We start from the raw sequence: 26,693 nt of genomic DNA on the forward strand, positions 1-26,693 counted from the left end.
TTGTGCATGTCGCGAGTGAGTGGTTTAGAGGCCGCTTAAAGAATCACCGTCAAAGAAACTAGCAGAAAGTGATTTTAATAGAGATTTATAAAGGTGCGACCTAATAGGATTCGATGGCAAGGTTCACTCTATTGCTTATTACACAGGTGAAATATATATAAAGGAAAATCATCTAAGGGTTTATATTTCAGGGATAGTCTAGGTTTCATTCACAATTTAGCAACACTTGAGTATTAACTAATCATTAACAAACTTTAATAATGCCTAATCATTAACTATTCAATATTTGCAAAGTAGGTTAGTAAGTCTACTACAATCACAACTTAATTACAGGTTATGCTTACTCTTAGTACACACACACAGAGAAATGTATATATATATATATATAAAAATATACAGAAGGTATACCTGTTAAAAATTCCCCTCGATTTCAGTGAAGAAATATTCACGTCGAATGTCTAGGCATTCCCTCTCAACGGGCGAACGGTTGAGCTTCGAAAGGGACTCACCCAGGACCCAGTGATCCTCCGAATATCGCAGGCCTGAAAGATGGCAAGCTCTGAAAGGCTCCCACTCAGAGGGAGATGCTGGCTGCAGCCGCTGCGGTCCAGGAGAGCTCAAAGGACCTCACTTAGGACCACCGTTTATAGGTTCACAAGATGGTTGGCTTTAGTCATCTGTAAATTTCCATCCTGGCCACAGTCCCAGGTGGTAATTACTAAAGAATTCTCAAGGTTTCGGTGTTGTTCTGCTGGACACCTGGGCCAGACAGTAGGAGTATGTTCCCATCCTCAGCTATGCAGAGTTTCTGATACAGTCAAGGAGCGCTCAACTGCCAGACTCAATACACCAAAGCCGAGGTTTCATGGAGATTTCTGAGATCAACAAGCGGCCCAGATCAACAAGTGGCCCAGGGAAGGAAAGGGGGGGGGGGTATGAATGCACCACCACAGTGCACCATGACTGTGAGTTCTGCCTAAACTTTCCAAAATCCTAAGGCAGCATATTGGAAAAAGATAACACGCTTAGTGAATTTCTGTGGTCAAGAAAGTGCTGCCTATTCCACCCATCGGTGCAGGTACTGTAGGGGCAATTACAGATCTAGGCTTGTAACATAGTGCCTCCAGGTGTGACCAAACTGGTGGAAACTGACTGTATAGTTTTTACAGAAACAGTAACTGATATCCTCATTGGGCTATAAAACCTACTGAATTATTGTGTGACACTAGATGCAATAGTAGGCGTGCTAAACTTTTGTTCAAGAGGATAATCTTAAGATATTTGTTAAGTAGCAATCACGTACATGTTGAATGGTTGAATATTAAAATGACAATTAAGATTAAAAGATGAACATGATGAAGTAGTGAAGCTTGTGATCTAAAATTTTTAGTAAATGTTAATTTGATTTAAATATTTTATATAAAAAAGAGCTAAAGAATCGATATAGGTCAGTAGATTTATTTGAATTAAATTGAGAATTATGGATTACAAAACAGTGATTACAAAGAAACAAGGAACCAAGGGATGCAGAGATATTACTACAGCCTTGTCAGCATACAACCTTTTCTTATTGTCTGAAAACCCTGTAGTGGGTTATGTAATGGACAGAATTTTCTATGTTTGTATATTTTTTTTGAAAATTCGATGCACTTTTATCGGTGAAATTTTGGGACACCAGTTTCCAATCTGTTATTGTTGATGAGGGTGTTGATCCTGAAATAACTTTTCAGAAAATAATTTGGTACCACTGAGTAAGCACAGCCTTTTTGAACAGGATATACTGTACTTTGAATGTGATGAAGTAGTGAAGCTTTGCTATGAACCTTTAAGTGCTTCTGTAATGCTTACAATAAGATATCTGTGGCATGACCAGCTAAGGACAGTAGTATGTTGCAATTTTTGGGAATCATAATGATCTAAGATTTGTTTGTGAATTCTATTAACTTTAATGCAGTTTCTCACTTGATTTAACTTACATACAGCTTTCAAGATTAATTCCAAATTCCTATACACACAGTATATATAAGTTAATTATTGTAAACTAGGGGAAAAAAAGGATTTACGTAAAAATTATCTATTATTGATTTCATCAACAGAAGTTGCTTCCTCTACTTGGTAATGGATTCTTAAAGCTCCTTTCCACCATGCATAAGCACAGGCACAAATTTGTTGATTAGCACAGTAAGGCTAGCAATCTGCCAGCAATATAAAGGTGTAATAGGGAAATATTTTTAGAGAGTGGCTATCTAACCCTTCTTACTAATCAGGCTCACCTTAGGTTTCTCTAAAATTTAATTTATTTTCTCTCCCTCTTTCTTATTTTCTAAAAACATTAGCCTAAAGATCTAAACTGTATATAACTGTGCCACCTGTTGGTGTCCCTAGAGAGGGAACTTTGATGTTGAAATTCCCCTTTCTAGGGGGTTACGTAGAGTGTAAATTGCTGTAACATTTTATGAAGTGCTACTACTTTTTCTGCTTGTAATGACTACTTGATTGGCTCATTATTGAAGGGAAGAGGTGGAGCCAAAGTTCAGTTTACCCACTTTATGGGAATAAAGCATTGTGAAAATGACTGCAACTTTAACAGAAGCATATTTGAAAATGTTCTTTCCTTCTTGTCCCGCTGTTTTGTAATTCATATAATGTGCTCTGTGTCGCTATTTTCTCTCCTTACTTTTCCTCCTTCTTTTCTTTCTTACTCAGAAACAGCATATCTTCAACATTTCCCCTAACTTCAGATGCAAGGGCGTCTCTGGGGTTTTATAGGAAAATGAATGGTCTTTTGAAATGTATTTGTTGGTTAATAGCTTGCTGGGATCCATGCTCACTGCTATGCCAACATTTTTACATTGCAAGATAATTGCAACAACATAAATTCTCAAAATTTGTAAACATAAATTTCTGAGAGACTTATAATCTAGAGTATTGCAAGCTATGGTATCTTCACAATATTTGTTATATTCACGTATAAATTCATCAGTGTAATGAAATGTACTTGTATAAATCAGTTTGAAAAGTAAAAACGTTTGTAATGAAGTTATTCACAAATTCAAACAAGAATTAAAACAAGATGATGAATACTAATGTTCTACTATTTGTCAGAAAGTATTGACACAGAAAGTGTCAGATACTCAAGGGTAGAAATATCTGCTTCAAGATATGGGCAATTAAATTTTTAAGTGTATGCTATTTGGCAGATGAACATTATTAATAGTCCTGAACAAGATTTCATATGAATGATAATTCTTTTAGTTTTAATGTGATTTTCTTGCCTCAGAAACTATCACACTTCTGAGTTACATCACTTAAGATTCATGGTTGATGCTATTCCTCATATGTAAAAACATGTTGGTCTGTTTCTTAAATTACCCCATATGTATTAATTTTCTATTTTATAACTTCGTATAACTACATAGGAGAACCAATTCCTCCTCCTATACTAAAGCTGTTTGATAACTTTTATTACATCTTTCATGATTTGTATCTTTATAATGAGAACAGTTTAAAATTAAATGCAATGTATCCCAGCATAATGTACTTTTGGTAAACTTAGCTTGATGTTTTTCTTTGGTTTTCTTGATGAAGGAAATATGGTGTGGTTGTTTTTTTTGTTTGTTTTTTTTTTTTTGGTTTGTTTTTTTTGTTTGTTTGGGGTTTTTTTTGATAATGTAAATAAAACTGGGTAAGATAGTGATCGGCTTAAATTTTAATGTGAAGGGCCTAGCCAAAGAGTGGTAACTGTAGCTGAAACGGAACTGTCAGGATGGAAGGAGTATATTGTTTAATGCTTTTATTAATGGTGTTGGTTAGAATGAAAAGTATATTTATGAAATATGCTAGGGAGTTTGAATCATGAAACGAAGTGAAATACAATAGTACAAAATGCATGATTGTGAAGTTAGGACCTGTAAGACTGCCTGCTGTAAGCTAAGGATAATCCTTGATACAGTTTAGGAGGAGAAAGATTGGGTGAATTTGCTTATGGCAGTGTCATTTTGAGCCAGCTAAATAATGAAGCAGACATCTAAATTATGAGGTGTGAATCCTGATATGTTGGAATAAATGTCTGCAGTAACGATAGGAAGGTATTAACGTCATCAAGCGCTAGCAAGACTCCATGTGGAGCACTGCTCTATAATTCTCATCAGTCATATTCGAGAAGGTTGAATTAAAACTGGAAACAGGTGCAGAGGGGCGGGTAGGATAATTAAAGGAATGGAGTGCTCATGTCACAGGAGGAGTCTAAACAACAGTGGTTTGTTTCTCCGGCAAAACAAAGGGTCGGTAGGGATGCTGGTTCTCTATAAATATGTGAATGGGTAAGCACTGCAGTGAATGAAGAGTGATTTCAGTAAAAAAGTTTTGGCACATAATACAATGGATATAAATTATCCATTAATAAATTTAGACTGAAAAGAAAAAGAAAGTGATGAGAACATAGGGTAGATTGCTAAATCTTGGATCTGCTTTTCTCCAGTGTTATGTTAGATGGTTGGTCATTTGCTTGATTTGAGTGTAGCTTCTTAGCAAAGCTTACAACAGTATGAAAGTTCATTTAAAAATACTATACGATGAGTATATGAGACAAAACCAGTTTGTTTTTAAACAAGAAGTTTGGTTTTTTATTATCCACTTCTCATATGCAGTGGTAAGTTTTGGGTAATAACACTATTAAGAGCGCATTTAAGCTCTTGGTGTGTTCAGACTACAATTAATTCATTCTGAATTGATTTGGATTTGAATTCTGATGAAAATAAGTCCACACAGCACTGACAATTCATTGCATAAATGGCAAAACATCAGCATATGGAATAATTGTGTTCAAAAAAAGTATTTTTGTGGCTTTTAAAAAATTTCCCTTTCATAAGTGATGAAAAACTGTGCACCAATGACAGCTTTAAGGATTAGTCTAGCTGCGTGTCAGGCAGGGATTTTTTTTTTTTGTCTTACTTAATTGAAAGGGCATGTTAGGTATTTTTTAACAAATACGTTATCAAGCATCAGAGTATTTTCAGTGATGAAGTATTAACCTTATTCTTCAGACTGAAGAAAAAAATTGCTGTCAGCATTAGAAGGGGCTGTGTTTCGGCGGGGGGGGCAAATCTCTGTCTTTGATTATTAGGTACAGTGCTTTGTGAACTTCTAAATGATATCTTTGAACAAGCTGCCAAATTGTTTAGCTTTTTGGCTTGCATGGGAAGACTTGATGAATGTAGGTCACCAAACCTATGTCGGTTCAAAAAAAGACTTCGTGGTATATGATGAGACATTTGTGTGGCAGTGAACACTACCAATATCCACCTAATCTATTTGTTCCATTTGGTGTGTGTATGCATTTGGAAGGTTATAAATATGGATGGCTTTCCACAGTCCACAAATGACAAGATGCCATTTTACTTTAAAATTTTTGTTTTATTCAGTGCACAGCAAGTATATACTGCTACAGAAATTTTATTTTACTTCTTGCTTTCCCTTCCCTTTTCTTTTTTTGAATAAAATCTGCTGATATAACATCTGCTTGTTATATTTTTAAAGAACTAATGTGTTCCTCCCTTTATTCTCTTTTGCTGTCTTCCTCCCTATCCGTTTTTCTCCAAACTGCTGCTTTCATCCCTACTCCAACCAGCTTGACTTCCAGGTCAGTATTTTCTGCTCTCCTATTTAATTGCTCCTTCTGCAATGAAGGTTTTCATTGATGCTTCATTTATTTGGCTATTTTGATTCTATATTAATAAATTCTGTTTGGTTTTTTTTGGTTTTTTGTTTTTATTATGCTTGTCCCTATTGTGAAGTTTTTGGTCGTTCCATTTCTAGATCAGAAACTTTACAGTAAATGAATGCTTTTGTCAAAACTCTGTAAGAAAAAAATGTTTATTAACAACATATTCAATTCATATGTTGTTTGGTGTGAAGTTTTTTTTCTTCTTTCAGTTTTACTTTTATTTTCTTTATTTAGGGAATTCAACATTGGGAATAACTTTTTGGTAGACAACCTGACCCATTAAGTAATGGATTGAACAATAACGATCGTATACAGAGAGATTTATACCTAAGATCAGACACTCATTCTTAATACTTTACTATCACCCCTTTTACTGTTATCGCAAACAAAATAGGATGAGTTGGAGTGGCTCAGCTTCTGGTTCAGAAACTTTTAGCTGTTTGTGCTGGCCAGATTCTGGACCAGCACATAATTGCAAGGGAGGTGTATGTATGTGTATGTTTTATATGCTGTGTTTGTATATAGCATCATCTAGTCAGATTCACGTTTTTCTTTCTTCCAGATTTTAGATTAGTTTAGCTGGTGTTTGTGCTTGTGCACTGTTTTTGAGTAATCTTATCATCTTATCCAGTATTATTACATGTCTTGTGATGCTTGTTGAAAGTAAAAATTGATCTAGTAAACATTTTTTTCTCTTAGTAGGCCTTGATGTTAATTTTTCTTTCTCATGCTTATGCACGGCTGTAAAGTGTAAGTTAGCGAAGTCTTAAAATATCTACTTGGTATTTTAGAAACTAATAACTTTGTATGGTTTGGACTACAGATTCATCTGCTTCTTCCTTTCCCCATTCATTTCAGAGTGTGGCTTTTTTTTTTTTTTTTCTTTTTCCTGTGACAGGTATTTAAGACAGTTCTATACTCTAAAGCTCATCCCTTATTTTTCAATTTCTTGCACAAAGTTTTGTTTCCTGTACTGAAGGAGCTTTGCTTTAGGCAGGAACAGACCTGGTTTTTAATCATTATCAAGGTAGAAAGTGTTTACTTCTTCATAGATCAATCGGACTGGAGTATGAAGGAGGGTGTATACTGCAAAGACTTTCCAGGTGGATTTCGGCTACCAAAGTTTTGCATTTGCAGATATGGTTCCAGGTACCAGGTTGCCATGCCGTACATTTGATTAGAATCATGGCAAATGTCCAATCTGCCTTTATAATGTGTTCAGATCTGAAGTTTTCAGAATTTTTAAGTCAGTGTGTACTTTTTGCACAGCATTGTTCTCTATTCATGAAGAAGCAGAGCTTGCCAGTTTGGGAGAGTTTTGGCATCTTAGTCGCACAGTTCACATTTCAGAGAAGTTTCCGACATGGATGCCTTCGAACTACATGGCAAAAGATGGCTCATTATGAAAAGATTGACAAGACGAGGTTTTTTTTTCTGATGTGCTTTAATGCACATCACAATCTCAAGTTACTTTCCAGCTGGAAAATTTTGTTTCTGAAATTTGAGGCTTATTGATTGCAGTAATGAATCAGATGAACACTTTCTTTTTATTGTCTATCTAATATAAGCACATTTTAATGTGCTTGAATGGATAGTTATTACACCTGAATTATAAAAATACTTAAACAATTTATTTTCAGAATCTTTCTTTCTTCCAGAAATTAATTAAATGCATTTACTCTGGAGTTGGCTATGATGAAATTATTGTCTGAATGTGACCACTCTGACATTTCTATCAGAACATACTCAACATTGATTGAAAATCTCTCTAGTCAGAGAGAGCTTAAAGAAAGGTATTATGCTATGCGGTTGTCATTACGGTTGATTTCACTGGAATTCAATGATTGGTATGCAGAAACATTTATTCAGCAGTTGGAGGTGCAATTTCTGTTATGTTTTATTGACCTAAAAAAACAGCTGACCTTGCTGAAGCAAACTGTCCTCATAACCCTGCCAACTTTCATCCCTAGAGTCCTAGATAAGTTGCAGTGTATGATTAGAGTTTATTGTGGGATTTCAGTGAAGTGTTAAGTTTTCGCAGCTTGAATCATCGTTAAGGTCAATACTTAATTTAAGAAACAGATCTATTAATTTCTTTAATTTCTGCTAATCAATATGTCCTTACTGGTCATTTTATTAATCCGTATTTATATGGGGTTAGAATGATTAGAACAATGCTGCATCTGTTTTACAACATGATGGGCTATTGATAGTGATGGCAAACAAGAAAATCGAATACATTGGCATAACCGCTCCATGTGCATCTATCTATGCAATAAAAAATGTTCTGAGCACAAGAATCAGTACAGTAATTTTTTTTTCATTTAGGTTACTCCCCAATCTTTCCTGCCTGCAGATAAAGAGGAGATGGATATTTTTTCTGTGTATAATATACTGACCAGTGCTAGAAATTTTCCCACCAGCCTCTGATGTTGGCCTTCCTAATTGTTTCCGTGGGAGGCTAGAGCTCAATGAGATGTGTAAGGCAAGGTTTAACGGAGTTTTAAATTTAACTTACAAGCCTTCCACAGTTTTGTCAAATGTCAGTTTGATGGTTCCAAGGGCAGAGTGATATGTTGTTCAAAGATAATTTCCCTGGAGAAATTGAGATAGTGTACTAATGAAAACTGAGAGAATCTGTGATATACATTACTCTTCTGAGAGACTGGTTATTCTGAGTGAGAAAAATAGTTGTCACATTGGATAACAGGCAGATTGTTGTCATGTCTTTCTGTTTTAGTTTGTTTGCTACATATACAGAGTCAACATTTTAACATTGTGAACATTTTAACATTTAAACATTTTGAGAGAGATGAAGATTTGAGAAGAGATTATTTAGATTTATCTGATTATCTGTGTGGTTTTGAATTTGTATACATTTACATTTCATTTCATTTAAGAAGTAGTAAAGTAGAAAGTTTATTTCCTTGGAATTCTGCTTTCTTTAAAAAAAAAAGTAAAGTAATAATATATTGCAAAATAAGCAGAAATCATAGTGATAAACAATAAAAAGATACAAACGGGTCCCTGGGACAGGATAATGCATTGTTGTTAATTTTTATCCCACTCGCTCCTGAACCTGTCTGCTCAGTTCTATACTTTGCCCTTTCAGTTTGCTTAAAGGCATGCAGAGGTTAAAATAATAATTTCTGAGACAACTAGAAATTGATTATTTAAATAAGGAAGGATATTTTGTAATTTCTCAGTGATGTGGGGTTTTTTTTTGGTTTTGATTTGGAGTGTAAATACTCTGTGGAAGTAAATGGATATGCAGCATAAACTGGATATGAGGAGAAAGGAGCTCTACATCTCTGAAGGAAAAAATCCGCTTTGGACTGGGTTGGACTTGACATCACAATTCTGTGTTGGGGAAGAGAGAACATAAGGAACTGTTACTCTTTCCGTTTCATGCTTACTAATTTCAAGACAGAGCAATATTTCTTATGCTTTTCTAGACCTGATGCTTCCACTAGTTTTCCCTAGGGGGAAGATCTATAGAGCATATTTCTTTCCCTTTTGAATGTGTGAATAAAGTAGCCATACAGCACTCCTCTGGGGAGCTTGGTGACTGCATGGATACAATGCTGTCAGGATTCCCTGTGTACAGTGGAGGGGTCTGTGTGTGAAGAATCATTGTGAGATAGCACAGCTTACCCTCAAAAAGCTGTGGCTGGAAAGAGACAGGGGAACTAAATTTAGGAATTGGGCTGTTTGTGGAACCACTCGCATTGTTTGCTTCCATAATGCAGGAGCAATATGCCAGGACAACGTGATTGTGACTGGATTGAAATGCTCTGATCTGAATTTATAATAAGGGGAAGTTAGTATGTCAAAACAAGAAATCGTACAAAGTGTACCTGATCTATTTGGGGGTCTAGAGAGGAAAGCATGGGAAGTTTGATTTATGTATTGAATGATAATGGCTGGATTGATCCTGAGAACTGCGAGGTTGAGCCAGGAGTTGTAGTTGAAAGATTTGGTTCAGAAGCAAATGGCAATGAAACATGAAATGTAGCAGAGGAGGTTTGATCCTGATTGCTGTCAGGCTAAGCTGGACAGCTGTGCTATGCTATGGAGCTATGCTGTGGAGCAGTTGAGTGCAGAGAATAACTGGACAGAGTCAAGAGTTGGTGGGGTTTTTTTGGTGTTTTTTTTTTATTTGTGGTGGGGTTTTTTTGTTGTTTTTTTTTTGTTTGTGGTGGGTTTTTTTTGTGGTGGTGTTTTTTTTTTTAAAAAGGGAAAAAAAAAAAGAAAAAAGCTTACCTAGACAACAGCTGGAAAGGACCTGATGAAGCAGCAGCAGCAGCAGCAAGCAAATCCTTGGTTGCAAATATCAGGCAACAAACTATTTCCAGTTGCTGGTTACAGTTATCGCTAATGGTATCAATTAATAAAAGAGCTGAGCAAGCAATTGCCATATTAAATTAGATCAAATATCCTTCTCATCTAGTGTCCTGTCATCAGCAGTATTTATTTTTTTTTTTTAAAGAAGAACATCAGAAGAAAATGCAGAAGAATCCTTGGTGTACAAGAGAGATGTGTGACAGATGAGTCTTCTGGTATAGATTTCACACATGTTCATAAAAAGTGTCATCCAGTAAGAATGTGCTGAGAAGACAGTAGTGCAATGCACTGTATTGGAGTTTCAGTGGTTGCAGTGCAGATATGTGTTGAAACAAAGTGATATGAACCATAGTTTGGAACAGGGTTTTTGTAGGTCTTTTTCATTCATGCATTATCCTCATGTAGATATTTCTAGCATCTCTCTAGGGTTTTGGAGGGAACTGTGTCAGACTAAACACTTCTTAAACAAAGATTTTGGAAAACTTCCCAGATTATATATTAGGTAAACCCTTCCTCCCACGTTTTTGTCTTTGAGGTGAGAAATGTTTCAGTGATTTCTGTGACACTCGCTTTATTTCTACTAGGCAGAGCTGTTGGTTCTCTCAAGGCAACAATATTTTTTTGTGGTGCATTTGGAGGCAAAATAGTTGTCACACTGAAGCACTGTCATAATCTGAGTATTAATAAATCTTAAACCAGGCTTCAAACATTTGAAATAATGAGATTTAAAGGGGGGGTGGGGCAGAAGAAGAAGAAAAAAAGGATTATTTGAATTTGTGGCCTTTTTTTTTTTTAAAAAAAAAAATCCAGTAATAGAATCGTCTTGTGTATTTTGAGACCTATAGATCTGTGTGGGCTACAAGCTTGCTCATTTAATTGAAACTGAAATATGTAATCCATTGGTAACAGGAGCAGGGAATGTAATGAAAACATTGAATATACTAAAATTCATTTATCTTTACTGGTAACTCTGGGCATTACAGCATTTTTACATTCAACTGGAGAATTAGGGATGTGGGAATCAAATTCTTTGGAGATTTTAAAATTATTGTTTGGTTTGGATGATTTTTTTTGTCCATTGTTTGCGCTGGTCATTTTGATTCCAGTCCTTTATATTAACATAGAGAGAACACAAAGGGTGCTTCTCAGGTTTCCTGGTGAGGAGATGGAGTATGAACTGTGACATGGAGTTTGCCGTAGTCTCAGCTTCAGGTGAATGGCAGAAAGAAGACCAAGCATTCTTCTTCAGTAAGAGATGACAATATTAACTTCTTGTGATAATATTCTCTGAGGTATATAGCAGAATATTGGCCTTTATTACCAAAAGATAAAGTCAGTTTGGCCAAAGTTAACCAGAGTATTACATTCCTCCAAGTTCTCTTGTCCGAAAGGCAACAAATGTTTACTCAGTTGTCACAAGCTTATTTCATAAGGGAAGGTCTTAATGTCCCCTGTTAGCCTTCCTGGCAGCAGGGGCAGTCCAGCCCCAGGGTGACAATGTTTTCCTGTCTCTCCAGGAGACATCCACTCAAACTTTCCTTCTCATCCCATTTTATAATAGACATTGTAAGGAAGCTGAGCTACATCCATTTATGTCACTGTAGAATGGATATATTTTTCAGTTACAAGATCAGATAGCACCACTGTAAAAATGAAATTGTGTCACAGAGTCAGCCGTAGGGTGGTAGGTTATGTTGTTACACAGTTAGGAGTTTAAACAATTATAAAGGCAATTAGTTCAAGCAGTTGAAATCTTGCCCCTGCTCCTTTTCAGTGGGAAGTAGATAGGGGAAAATCTAGTTCTTCTATCGAGAAAAGGAAAAGAGAGGGAATAAGATCTGCTAGATTTTCTGCTTTGGAATAGTGAGGGCAAGAAGGGCAAAGGTGAGACAGGATTTTTTTCTATAGGACAGTAATGGGTTAGTCAGACATGCAAAGAAAGGAATCCCTTGGGATTTGGGGATGAAGTATTCCTCAAAAATGTGGCCTTTATGATAACAGACATAGAAAAAAAAATTGAGGAATGATTTTTTTTTTTTTCTTCCCTTAGGAAGCCTTAATTCAAAACACTTTACTCATATGTGCCTATGTAGTGGTATGTATTAATCTCTAAGCTTTTTATGTTGGTCTGTCAAATTTTCACATTAAAAGCAGAAAGACTCCCAAATTCAAAAGCAGCAGAAGAAATGTTATTTTTTAAAGTGGTGTAATAGCTTTGAAATAGAGAATGGAGCTGATTTACTCCAATGTTATACTTTAGTTCCAGATGAATCAGTATGAGCCATGTCCTCCTTAAGGCAGACAATTATCTGGTCACTTACATTCTCAGAATTCAGGTGCATTGTATAGTGTTATCAAATGGAATAAAGAGGCTGTGCAGAGAAAGTATTACAAGTTTTGGCACCATTTTTAATAAAGTAACAGATATTCATAGCAGTTTTGTCATCAGACTGTTGGAATAACCGAAGAGACAAAGCCCAAATTAAATAATTACTCTGGAGGGCGTAACATATTAGAAGTGGTAAATTGCTTAATTATAGCTTTGGGACGTTCTTAGGCTCCATTCTACATATGTTGCTTGTTTTGTGAGTGGAGTATATTGTATCAGTGGTGAATATGCACTTGGTGTGGGTTGTGGATCAGTTTTGGTAGGGCATCACTGATGCAGCTTTGGACATACTAATTCTTTCCTCATTATTAACAAATGCACTAGCAATAAATAGTAGCATTCTGTGTTGCTGTAACGTGACATGTTTGCTAGTCAGTGGATCTCACAGAAAAAAATCATTGTGTACAATGGTGAGCTGGCTTTGCAGTTTTGCAGTCAGTAGATTTCATTTTACAAGGAAAAAGGCAAAATGCTTATGAAATAAAATGTTATTATTTTATATGTTAATAAATTTTAATCTGTTTTCTCCCTGTGGTTATGATCATTAGTCTCAGCTATTTTATATCAGGGCATAAAGTTAGATGAATGATTTGGCCTGGAACGTACAAGCAGTCTAGCTTCTGAGCATCATCTACATCATTAAAAAAAGGATCAGTCCCAATATAATTTTTTGCCATTAAGGGAGAAAGAATAAAAGTTATTTTGAAGGTCAGCTCTGTTGGACATGCTGGCTGTGTCAAACTAATGAAGTTCTTAATGGTTGGCATGATTGCTTTTGGTTTTGCATTTAAGGTATTCTTTAATTTTTTATCAACATGACAATTGTATTAGTTAATAAAAAGAAAATAAGAAAGGTTAAGAATAAGGAAACCCCCCAAATTTTAAAAGACATTTTGGATACTGGTAGTGCTTTAGGTTATAGAATCTGGATTTAAAAAAATCCCAACCTGAAAGTTTTTGTAAATGCAAATGACAGCACAGGAAGATACTACTTAGTTTTTTATTAGCATATCATAAATCTTAGGGTGACTAGAGTCTAACTTATTAAATAAATTCAGCAGTCAAACATGAGGGCTTTCTTTTAGAAAAATAATGGTTATTTGAGGTATGTTATGTTCTCTTTGTCATATCAAAATTTCAGCCTGTCATGGATATAGGTTATCTTATCGTGATAATACCTATTTTCCCCAGACAAATCCATCTATGGGTTGTAAGTGAATAAACAGTGTCCCTGCATATTTGTGTCAGGAATCTGTCTGTCAGTAACGCTCTTAACGTCTCTTGTGATGTTTACAGTTTGCTAGAGTCTAACCCATCTTTGTTTTTCAGGTTTATAGATCGGTACAAATACATTTGTATTCCAGGAAAATGCCAGAAACAATACTTAACTTTTCTCATATCTTAATGGAAATTCTGTCTTACGGATTTCAGTGGAGTTGGATCTGAATTTTAAAGAATTGCCCTTATGCTGTTGTTTTAGTCTTGACTTAATAAATCAAATGGGAACCTATGCATACTGTCATTTTTAAGACAGTGAGAACTAAACTGTTGGAAATATTTTTACTGAGTTTTACTGAAGTAATGTAGTTCAGAATGGACATTCACATGGGCAGGATTTACAGGATCAGGTCTTCTGCATGATTAGCCACTGAGATCCAGAGTGCCTAGTAAAATGTTAAGATTCATTTTATTGCTCACATACGTGAATTGTTTGTAAAGGTGTGGACTATTTATAAAGGAGAAAGAGATGATCTGTTAAAAAATTTTTTTTTTCAAGTAATGATGTTGTTAATATTCTACCCAGTGCATGCCTAGAACACTAGGTGAAGTTGTTTGATTATTTAAAATATGTGTACTGGATTAAATTTTAAAATGTATTTTTGAGACTTTCTTATTTTATAGAAATTACTTGTTTTGACTAAATTGTTGTATTTCATAAAATATTTTTATTTTCCTGAAAACATTCTTCGGTAAGTTTATTGCACTCTATATTTTTTTTTTTTTTTTTTATCATTTGTTGAGGAGTACAGGTTCCTAGCATACTGGAGAATTTTTTGATTGACTTGCAGACAGCCGGTCCTATTGTAATGCTGTTTAATGTGATGAAAATTATTACAGAGACATATTCCTTTAGAAAATGTTACAGATTTTGCTCTTGGGAGTATTTTGCATGTCTGCATTTTTTGGATATTTTAAGTTAAAAAAAAAGTCTTTATGAAATAGAGTAAAGGCTATACTAAGCATGTAACACTTATTTTTGGCTGACATTATTAACTTTTTGGCCAAGGTACCCAGGTGGCTCATTAAAGTGAGGAATTTAATGAAATAGCATGATTTTCTATAGCTATCAGAGATGAAAGCATTGGAGTTTAGACAACAGTTACACACTACTGTAAAATGAAATCTGAAAGATACTCACATAAATGCTGAAGCTAAATGCTAGTATTTGTCTTAAAAAGTTGGACTGAAGGAATTAAATGTACTGTAGTTAGAACTACGAGATCAAATTGTATGCTATTCCAGAAGAACAAGAAAAAAACACAAACGAACATGGTTAAACATAGTGATTACAATTAGCGATATTAATACTAGTAAGAAGTGCTACTACTGTTTTGATATTTGTCTTTCTGCTGATCAAGGGTCTGGGTCTCCATGACACTGATGTCTATTTATTACAAAGACATTTCAATTAAAAGACTAAATAGAATGAACGACTAGTGTAATTGATGTAAGGCCATCTTGCTGTTTGCACAGCAAGATTAAAGGGCTCTAGGTTCCTTGGTCCGGACTTCATAGGAGACAAAGCTATAGGGCTGTATAAGAATTTTTTGTCTTTTCCCTTCACCTATCTTGTTCAGATCTATGATATTCTAAAGTGTACCTAAATATTTACCAGTCATAGGTCTGATTGTTCTTCAGCAGTATCAGAAATCTGAGCTGCTACAGTCTATTGATTCCTGTGTTGGTGGTCTACGGCCATTTTTCTGAAAAAGTTGTTGGATGCTGAGGAAAACAGATGTAGGCATTGCTGTGGTTTAGATACCTGATTTTAAGTCTAATGCCCAGTTGAGGTGGAAATTAATGGCTGTGGAGCTGTCTGTGTGTTGAGAAAGATTATTGAAAATTATCCCAGATCAGGAAGATTTAGGAAGAGGAATGGGGAATTACGACTGGCCGGTTTTTACTGAAGTAGCATAGCTGCAATCCACTATGTATTTACAGTTCAGAGCAATGGCTTGATCTAGATTTAAAAAATTCACGAACTCGAAGTTTAATAAGGTATAAGAAGGTGGAGAAGTATGTTATTTTATATAATCTTTTTCTCTTCATTAGGAATGAGAGAATGTCTAATGTACTAGAAGAATCAAATTTTATTTAGAATTTTTTCTTATACCTAGTGTTCTTCATCTCTGTTAACTTCCAATATCATTGTCGTCCAGTATTTATGTGGTGTGGGTGTTTGCTGGATACTGCTTTTCTGTATTGAATGATCAAATGAGTTGGAAGATGCCTATGAAGTCCTGCAGTTTGTAACTATGGAATAGAACAGAACTAACAGAACTTGTTTCTTTTCTTTCTTTCTTTTTCTTTTTCTTTTTTTTTTTTAAACTACTCAAAATGTGCTTACATTCTAGTTCCATTTTGAAGACAGCTTAGCTCCACTTTGAGTTATTTTTTTGTCCATAGATGAAGCTGCTAGATGTTTTATGACAATTGCTGACTGCCTATAACCATAGGAACACAAATAGAAATTTAAATTTGTTATCTGAAAAATTACCCAGCCATTTTAATGTTTGGCCAAGATTAAACATCTTTGTTAAGTGTTAGTCATCTACCCTGCTTTTTAGACTGCTTTTTTCCTTTTAAATGTTATAAGCTCAGAACATAATTTCTTTAAGCCAAATGTGGTGTTGGCACCACTTCAGTGTGCTCTGGGCTTGGGTGCTTTAGAACTAGTTTGAAGACTGGCTTTCCAGTTATGTGAAGTTTGTAAAATTACAAACAGCATAGTATTCTATAATAACTAGTTTGAGATGACTGTAATGTCTAGTTCAGTGGTTAAAGAATTTAGCTCAGTATAAGATAATAGATACCCAGCTTCAAAATGAACTATAACAATGTGGAAAATCAGAAAGCTGTGAATTCCATCTTACTGCTTTGGGGCAGTTACACTATCAAACAAAGAATACTTTTGCATGTATTTTAGTACCAGAGTATGATTAACTTGTGATGGTAAGATCAATTCTACTGCCCAGACCCCTGTAGCATACATTTCAGACTTTGAGGACATAGATCTTAAACAGTAATGTTTTATTTATTTTATTCTGTCTAATGAATTTTGTGGTCTTATAGCTTTAAATTGAAACAATGTAGCAGAACACATGAAACTAATTCCTCATGATAAAGAATAATGTAAACTCAACTATGCATATCAGCATAGCTACTAGTAAACTATGTGGATATTTTATGTCCTATATGGTAATGGCATATGATATTTTGTGCTGATTGTATACTGTTCTCAATTTTTTTCTATTTTTCATGCATAATTTTTACTTATCCTAATCTTCTATTTTATTCAAAAACATTTCAGAAACAGAGCCATGTGAAAAAATACCAGAGCAAGCATACTCAAAAAATATACTGGATCAAGGATTATATTTGATATATTTGCTGTTAAAAAAAAAGAAAAAAAATTGGCGGGGAATGTGTTCTTGTATTTATTTCCTCTGTTGAACTTCTCCTGTACCTTGAATGCAGGCCTAAAAGGAAACTACTCAGCTAGGCTTTTTAACTGTAGCATTTTCTTTTCATTTCCATAGGCATGTAGTCAGTTGTAGAAGAAAGAGAGGCTACGACACAGCTTTCTTTTATTTCCTTCTCTTCAAGATTTTGCATATCACAGGCACCAGATGTTTTCCTTTGCAGCTTTACCATGTTCTACTTTTCAGTGTGGCATTAGACAGAAACTGAAATGGGAAGTTGTGAGAGGGAAGGGTGATGAAGGAAGCAGTTAGCATTGGCATAAAATGGAACTTCTTACAGAGATTAAATACAAATTAATTTATCATTTACTCAGCATTAGATTAGAAACCACTTTATATTTTAACAGCATGAAGTCATATTACACCGCCAAAATTTCTGCCAAATACCACATTTATTTATGAAGTTCTGAAAGTAATTTTCTAATACTCATTTTGGTTTTATGCTGATTAGGTCTATGCTTACAATTATATGGCATGGACCCATGAAAAAGAACTGATTTTCACTTGAAATTGCATCTAATGTATATTTGAATACTTGATTTAGAAAGACTAAGGGCATTACTCTAAAATTCTTGAGGAACTTTAGTAAAAAATAGACAACTCAATAGATAAACCCATTATATTCTTTAAGACCTAGAAACAAGTTTAAACTGGAACATAAAATTTCTGGTTGTTTTTTTATTAATCTGTCAGTGTAACTTTGACAGAAATATCCCTGCTGTTTTTAGCACTGCCATGTTGCTTGCTTATTATTGGTTAGCTGTGGCAGAATGTTGTGTTTCTCAGAAAAATTAACCTTTCTTTAAACTCTATGACAAAATACTGGTGATTTATGCTATACTCCCAGGCCTATTGAGGCAGGTCTTGTGTAGGCAGATTTCTTCTGACCATCATGTATTTTTTTGTTCTCAAGTGAACTTAATTTGGGGATTTAAACATGATGCCAGAAATCTACCAAGAGACAGCTGTAGTGCTGTACGGGTGGTCTCTGAGCAGGGAAAAAGGTGTTGTTTCTTAGGAGGGTTGTCATTTTGTTAAAGGTATGTCTAAAGGGGAGAGTGCCTTAGGTGTATAGTTTTAGAACTATATCTGGGTACTATAAAAAAAATTTGAGAATATTTAAGGAAGATCCAGGCTAAAGTCTCAAAGTCTCTAGCAGTGCAAAATACTAACTGCTGACTAGAGTTGGTTCAACCTGGAGAAGCTCAGCTGTTCATCTTCCAGTCAGTGTTTTGTCTAATATCAAAATTATTGTACTAAAAATAAATAAATTTTAAAAGGATGGCTTTTGATTTTTTTTTTTCCCTGAAACTGGTCTATTTTCTGGTAACAATGTTTTGTTGGGGATTCTTTTATCTTTACGTATGTAGAGTCTTCACGAATTTTATTTCTAACATTAAAAACTGAGTACAAAAGACAAATGCTGTAAACAGATGATCAGTTAGGCTAATCTATCTTTTTGTGCCTTAACAGGCTGATGCAAACACTTGAACACAACTATAGGATAAATCTGTTTTTCAAATAGAGGAATTCATACTTGTCTTTTCAAAAAATTATCTGTAAGCTTGATGTAGATTCTTTTAAAAAGCAAAGATTTTTATTTAAATTAGTTGTACCCGCTTTTGGTTTTCTAGGCAAGTTGAAGTTACTTTTTTTAGTAATAACAGAATAGCTTTTCTTTTATGTACTGTACCTACAAACTTGTATATGAAGTGTCTTCTACGAATTTTTAATACCATGGTAACATTTATTGATTAGAGATTCATTGTTAATTTTTCAGTATAAATAAGTAGTGAGAAAAACAGTGGTAGGACAAAGAAACCAGTGATAGAGGTAAATATAAAATGACCTAGTTTCTTTAGCGTAATAAAACCAGTGCAAGAAATGTATTCTATAACTTTTTTTTTTCACTGAAAGTTCTAATGTGGAAGCAACAGAGACATTTTCAGTGATCCTTTTGGGCATTGAATAATATTCTCTTCATTTGCCAAAATAGGATTAGTGAGTAGATCTCATTAGGAATTTGCACATGACTTTATTTTTATGTAGATAAAAGGGAGCAAATTCCTCAAAGTCAAAGAAAGTCGGGAAAATAATATCTAAGAATCCAAGCAGGTAGAAATCATTACTGCAAGGATATTTTTTCAGTGCCTGCCAGGCAAAATTAGCTTGCCTTCTTTCTTAAAAGGATGTATGCTAAGTATCAGAATTGGGGAAGCTTCTGATAACTTAATGAATAACATCCACAGCAAAAGATAATTAAACATTGAAACAATTTAAAAATATATTTTTTTACCTGAGTACAGGCTTAACAAAAGAAAATATACAACGGTGGTAAAGATTGTTTCATTTTCATTAGAAGTTACTCATAAATTTATTTGTTGATAATCTTTTGTAGAAAGAAGTCTCATTATTAAAAAAGATAGAAATGTAATTTTTTATTATGTTTTTATTATGTACAATGCTATTTGTACAGGCATCCTTTGTTCTTCATGGCATATTTATGACCTGACCTTCTACCCCATCACACTTTAATCTTCAGAAACGTTGTATTTATAGTCCAGGTTTTCGAAAATAGAAGTTCACAACATTCATTAGTCATCACCTTCACCTTCTGCTTCCTTTGAAATTAATGCTACTTAAAGCACCCATTAAAATTGCTCCCAAACTCACTGAGTGTGTAAGGATTGTTGGATAATCTCCCTCTGTTACAACAGCAATTTTTCTGCATAGTGCTTGGAACATGTATGAGTATTTGTGAGCAGATGATAAAAAAGAAAAATTCTTGTAGGCCCGAATAATTGCTTTACCATTGTATAATCTGATGGTATTAAAGCCATTTCGATATGCCAACTTGAAAACAAGTTGAAGTTTTATTGTTTACATCTGGTAATCAGAATACTTGTATCTGTTGGAGAATCAATGTCCTGTGTCATAGTCATAAGTTAATTTATAGAGAAAAAGAAGCGATTGCAGTCATTAACACTAATGCATATGTGTATACGATTCTTAGACATATGAAGGACCAAAACAAGAAGGTTGCTAATCTGAAGCACAATCAGCAAATGGAGAAAAAGAAGAATGCACAGTTGTTGGAAGAAGTTCGTAGACGAGAGGACAATATGACTGACAACTCTCAACATTTACAAGTGAGTTTATTTTTCAGCTGTGTTTTAAAACCGTCAGAGGAAGTACGCTTCTGTTTCACTGCGTGTCTTCCAGGATGTAAAATGAATCTCTTCCCACAAAGAGCTGATGGCTCTCTCCTACCAGAGGATGCACTACTGACTTCAGTTGCACCCATGAAATATTTAATATTTATGGTGAGGGAAAAACAAAAGAATTTGAAGACCTCCCCTCACAAAGACTGTATTTTACTTATTTAAAAGCAAGTAAGTCGTCATAGCTTGTTTTGAGGAGAGTCAGAAAATAGAAGGATAATTATCCTTTCTGTATTCTATTTCTGTGCTAATTCACAGCATTATATCCACAAGCCATAGCGAAGTTATATGGTGTGTTTATGAATGTTCAGCATGTTTGAATATCAAATAGTAGCGTGCTGTGATATTTTTTTTTTTTTTTTTGTCTGGGCAGACATTTACATATCCAGGTGATTAGCTCTATAAAGTACAATTTAGATTTTCAAGAGCATTCAATTTCATGACAGAAATTCTGCTATATTTTCCAGTGTGGAGATTGAATGCAACAACATTTGAGACCCAAGAGCCCCTTCCTGTTCTATGTTTCTAGATGTAGCTCTTCACACTAAATGCCACTGTCTGGGAGTGCAATTCTATATCAGCAGGGATATCATCATCTGGTTGCAGATCATTTAATGAGTGTGATTTGATCTTATTAACTCTCTGTAAATGCATATGTAGTGGCTTAAAAGGGTAAGGATAGATTGTCTAACAGGGTAATGGTGAATTTAGAATCCTCACCAAAGATCATTTTTATCTTATGTACTTAGATCTAACACAGAGGAACACTGGATACAGCTATAGCTGTCTGTTTTGACCTATCTCTTGTAATCATTACTGCACAGTTACTACATCAAAACCTTTTTTCTTACAGTTGGAAAGAAAAGGTTATGCTATATCTTTTTTATTTAAGATAGACTTCGAACCTTATTCTAGGAGAATTTCTACAGTTTGTAAGTTATTGAGTACGGGCATTGAGATTTGAAAGGTAGTTAGCTGATCTGGTTAAATGATACATTACTGTTGTGGTTTAACCTGGCAGGCAGCCAAACACCACGCAGCTGCTGGCTCACTACCCCCCTGCAGTGGGATGGGGGGGAGAATCGGGAGGAAAAGAAAAATTCATGGATTGAGATAAAGACAGTTTAAAAGAACAGAAAAAGAAATAATAATAATAATAACAACAATAATAATAACAATAATGGAATACACAAAATGAGTGATGCACAATGCAATTGCTCACCACCTGCTGACCGATAACCAAGTAGCGATCGCTACTTTGTGGAACATGCCTACCATTCATATACTCAGCATGACATCACATGGTATGGAATATCCCATTGGCCAGCTGGGCCAGCTGTCCTGGCTATGCTCCCTCCCAGCGCTTAGTAGAGCATGTAAGCTGAATGTCCTTGAATAGCAGGGTACTTAACACACTCATGTTTTCAGTTGTTGCTATCAACATTCTTCTCATACTAAATCCGAAGCACACCGCTAGGAAGAAATTTAACTCTATCCCAGCCGAAACCAGGACAATTACATACGAGGGAATGTGTATTAAAGACCACAAAGCAAGTTTGATGCTTGACTTAAAAATTATTCTCTGAGATCTGACCATGAAAAACTACGAAGAGAAGTACTGATTTCTGTCAACAACATCAATGTCTCCATACCCAGTGTTTATAGGCAAGTTTAATTTACAGTGCAAAATATCAATTTTGCCTTGATCTGGTTAATATAATGGGTTTCTGGAAAATTTCTAATAGATGGAATTTGACCTTCATGTGCTTCATTTGGTACTGTATTTCTCATGTGTTCCTATATGCAAAATGGAGAAATTAACACCACACCTCTCTTCAGGCTTGTGTTGGTGAAACTGTATGTCAGAATCAAGTTCAGGAAATGATACATTATTTATGCATCTGTGTAGTGTTATGTATACTTTATAACCTTGGTCATTACATACTAATTGCATCACCATGCATTCTACTGCACGTGATATAGTAAGAAAACCTTGTGAAGTATTTGGTCTGACAAAATTAAATTTCGGTGTTAAGCAGCTACTTGTAATTCATATGGTTCAGTAAAGAGAATATATTAGAGCTTTATTTTTTCAGCATTATTTTGGAAATCTATCAGAGTGGTATGATCACTAGAGAACAAAAGTCATTCCTAGGGTTTTTGACTTAACTGCTGTACTTGGAGCTTTCAAGTCATGTGATGAGAATGGGTCTACCAAATAGCCTGAATTTAGAAAGAAAAAGCCTTGTCTGGTGTATAGCTGTTCTGTGCTGTTCACTCGCTAGAAAGCATTTACACAGGAAGAAGAGTTTATGAAAACCAGTTAACTAAGAATTGTTATTTCTCTGTTACTATGCCTTAAAATATTAATATTTTAATGTTGTGTACTTCAGCATACTACTTTCAGTAATGCATGTGTGTATGTGTTGTGGCCCATCCTACACTTGCTGAGCTGCTGGGAAAGTGAAAAAGAGAGGATCCCAGCTGCTGCTGCTGCCTATCAGTAGGTGCTTTGCATTCCCAACTCTTCCTCCAGTAGCTGCAAGAACAACAGGAGGAAGTGAGTATTGGTTGTCTGCACTGCTGGCATGCTGGAACAGCTAATTCTGCCTTCTCTGGCATAAGCAAATCAGGCAATCTGCTGCCTTCAACAGTTTGCTGCCATAACTAGTTGTTATATTTCCTGGGTCTAAAATGTTTTCTCATTTCCGTGGCTTATTTCTTCCCTTTCCTATGCCTTTCTTAATGTCGACCATTGTGTTCATGCAGGGCTGGATGCGTTCTCTCTTCGCAGTTTGTTTCTTTAGTGAATTAGACTGGCTGTCACGCCATGGATCACAGAGGAGGCAAATCCACCTGAATGAAAATGGCTTGTTTGACTTCACAGTTTGAGCCATAAAATACCCGGAGATGAGCAGTTGCAAATAGAAGTTTGATTCTACAGCACTATGATCTGTTCAAGTAAATCCTGAAGGAAACAAAGTGAATGGAGAGGGATGGAGAAAAGCTGCCAAACTTGATGAACATCTGGTAGCTTTTTCTTTCCCCAGCAAATTAAGATACAGAGTTGCTTTGGTCTAGCAGGTACAGGAGACAGATACCTTCAAGGGACCCTTTCCAAAATGGGCTTGATAACATGTGTCCTCGTATGATTGCTTCTTTCATAAGATTAAGGAAGATGGGGTAGTGGTAGTATCTGGGGCTTTTTTTTCTGTTCTTCTTGTGAGGTAAAGGAATTGTTATTCTCTGTGGAAGTTCCTTAGGGTTTGCTTTAAAAAATGAATCACAAAATTCATTGTTCCAGTAAAAGCTCATGATACTACTTCTAAATCTAATGGAAGCATGTCCCTGCCTCACATATTGGGAGCTTGAGGTTTCCCTATCATTGGAAGATTTTGGGAGCTTTTAGTTGATCTACGTAAATGTCATAGTGAACCTTGCAAGTAACGCAAATAGTCTGACATTGAGTAGTGGAGGTAACATGACTCTGATGTGCATTTATTCTGCTGATAGGAGAGTATTTTGATTTAAAGTTTTTCACTAGTATGGTTTATTTGTTTTATATGTGTAAGGTAGTTACAAATATTAGGTGAGAGCATCAAGTCATGTTCTTACATGAATCTGATAAGTAGGAGGTTGACTGGTTAAGAAGCCAAACAAACTCTAAAGCTCCAGTCAATTAGCCTTGGTATACAAAGGAAATTTTTTCATAAAAGTTGTTTAAAAAACCTCCTCCTCCTCCGTGGAGTTGTTTAAAGAGTTGCTCTTTACAATGCAAGTTTTTCCTTTTAAAAAATTTGATCAAGAGCACTGGTGGATGCAGTTATGATTTTGATTGGCCTGTATGGCTTGTCATTTCTGGGTGATTTTGATTTAAGGCTTTTGTACCTGGTCACATAAAACTATTTAATGTATTTGGCATAAGATAAATGTTTACTCCTGTAATATTTAGCCACAAATGCCTGGGTGCAGGGATGGAACAGATCTGCTTTCCGCAGGTCTGAGTATGCAGCTACATTTGTGAGTGTTCTAGATTTGAACTTATTTATGCATGTGTTCAAAACGATACATATAATGCAGTATGTAATAGGTAAATTTATTTTCTTTCCTACCAACCCAAGGGTACAATACGTTCCCCAGGAAGCAAAATATAAACTGAATTTCTTCTAGTGATGTGAACATATACAGAATTCAAACTGGGGTATAAGAGTTGACTAAATGAATAATCTGACAGAGTAGAATACTTGATCACTCTTGATATTAAATTTCAGTTTATAAATAACATAGAGTTAATAAAATGTTGTAACAGTAGTGATCTAAGGATTTAAGTGAGGTAGGATTTGTGGGGAGACACATAATATGAGGTATATGATATACTTTGAAAAAGAAGTTTCTGCTAATTAAAAATAAGATTAATTGGTATTTCAATAATTATTGAATTAACATCTTAGTAAACCATAGGGGTCTGACCACCTTTTCTTGTTACTGTTTATAATACCTTCTACTATATTTAGTAGAAACACCCTATGTTTATAGGCATTTATAACACATAGTGTTATGTCTATAGTGTACTTGTTACATTTGTGAATGATGTATTGAGCTGTTAGGGTAAAGTATATCCTAAAATTCTCTGGCCTGATGTAATATTGTATTTGTTGGCTAGCTGTGATAAGCTCAGCTGAGAATTGAAGAGCAATTAGACTAGTCAAATTACATTTACTCCAGCCAAGTCTCAATCCCTTTTGTGGAAGTACTGGAAAGCTAGTCCGATTGTCCATGGACTATTCAGGGAGTCATTCAGAGCAAACTGAAGCAATCAGTTGAAGTGCCATCTGTTTTGTACAGCTCAAGTAGGGGCTGAAGCTCTACCCATTCAGCTGTCCACTTGCTTTCTGGTAGGTTTGAAGAAGTTCAGAAGTCTGTAGTTTCTTTGAAGCTTCAATAGTATGTAATAGTTCCTGAGGCTTGTAGCATCATGTGTATTCGTGACACTTTTCACTATCTTTTCAGGTGAAAGCCTCTCAAAGCTGGTTCATGTCCTAGCATCAGCGCTTGCGGGTCAAGTTTGAGTCTCTCATGGCCCCATCTCACAGCACTCCAGGGCCACTGTTGTGATGGAGAGTGCTCTGGGGTGCCTGGGGAGGGAATTCACTTTGGTCTCCCTCAGCTATCAGCTATAATTGTGAGTGATGCTTCAGGTGTGGTTTTGGGGGGTTATTTGGATCACTGTAAAATTGGAAACATCAGGGAGCCAGACTTCAGATTAATTCTTGGGAATGAAGAATAGTTGTGAGGTTTTCTGCTTTTTCCTTCCACAAATCAAGGGCAGACCTGTGCAAATCTTGCCAAATGTGATGGTCATATATTACATAAAGCATCACAGCAGGAGAGCTGGCCCTTGAACACTTTATCATGACATTTTTTGAGAATGGTGTATCTAACATGCCTTCATTTTTCTCTCTTTTTGGTCTGTCTTAAAAAGATAAGCCTTTTTGAGAAATGCTGAGCTAAGAAATATACAGGTATCGTGTCATAATGTTGTGCATAATTCCTCAAGTCTCTTTGCAGGATCTTGAAATATTATAGATGTGAGACATGTTTATTTCCTGAGATGAGTTTTTCTTGATTTGGAAAACATGTTTGTTCAGTAACACTGTTACCTCAATAGAATTGGGAAATAAAACATTTGAATAACATTGAGAACTTGAGTGGGTTTGGTTTTGATTCTGATTTTCAAACCTGCTGTAATAACAACAAAAACAACAAAGTCCTTTCTTTTCTCTAGAGTAAACAATAAGAATGTGCAGGTAATAATATTCCCATATGTCTCATCATACAGCCTCAAAGGAAATTAAATGTATGCTTTTGCCTGATTATACTTTTCATAAATGTAAAGTATCAATTTAATAAGTGAATCGAACCTTATGGAATCATATCTGTACTAAGTCCAGAAACGCTGCTCTGCGGAAACTTCATGCAAACTGTCCAATGCATACATGTCACAAGAGAGGTGCAGGGATGAGCCTGAAAACAAAGTTAAAAAGTTCAATACTCTATTCTGCTCTGATCTACACAGCTTCTGGGTGTTTCTGCCTTTTCCTCTGGTTTATCTGCTGGAAAAGCTTTTGACTCTCCTAATGTTTTAAATGCTTGGGTTATTTGTCACAATTCTGTTTTAGGTGGCTTGGCTTTTCTTTGTGTGGAAATCCATATGCTGAAAAGAGATATTTCACCAAAATAGAAGTGAGACA

The 26,693-nt window shown here is 35.3% G+C and overlaps 1 protein-coding gene across 1 annotated transcript in view; it reads left to right on the plus strand.

The window, feature by feature from the left end:
- ERC2 (ELKS/RAB6-interacting/CAST family member 2) overlaps positions 1-26,693 on the plus strand; it is a 526,287-nt gene that overhangs the window by 228,325 nt on the left and 271,269 nt on the right. Inside the window, exon 15 of the mRNA XM_075159071.1 lies at positions 20,235-20,370. Within this exon, the coding sequence (XP_075015172.1) occupies positions 20,235-20,370 (136 nt within the window). The remainder of the gene's footprint in view (positions 1-20,234; positions 20,371-26,693) is intronic.

Source organism: Calonectris borealis, chromosome 10, assembly GCF_964195595.1.
Source record: "Calonectris borealis chromosome 10, bCalBor7.hap1.2, whole genome shotgun sequence".
Taxonomy (NCBI): domain Eukaryota; kingdom Metazoa; phylum Chordata; class Aves; order Procellariiformes; family Procellariidae; genus Calonectris; species Calonectris borealis.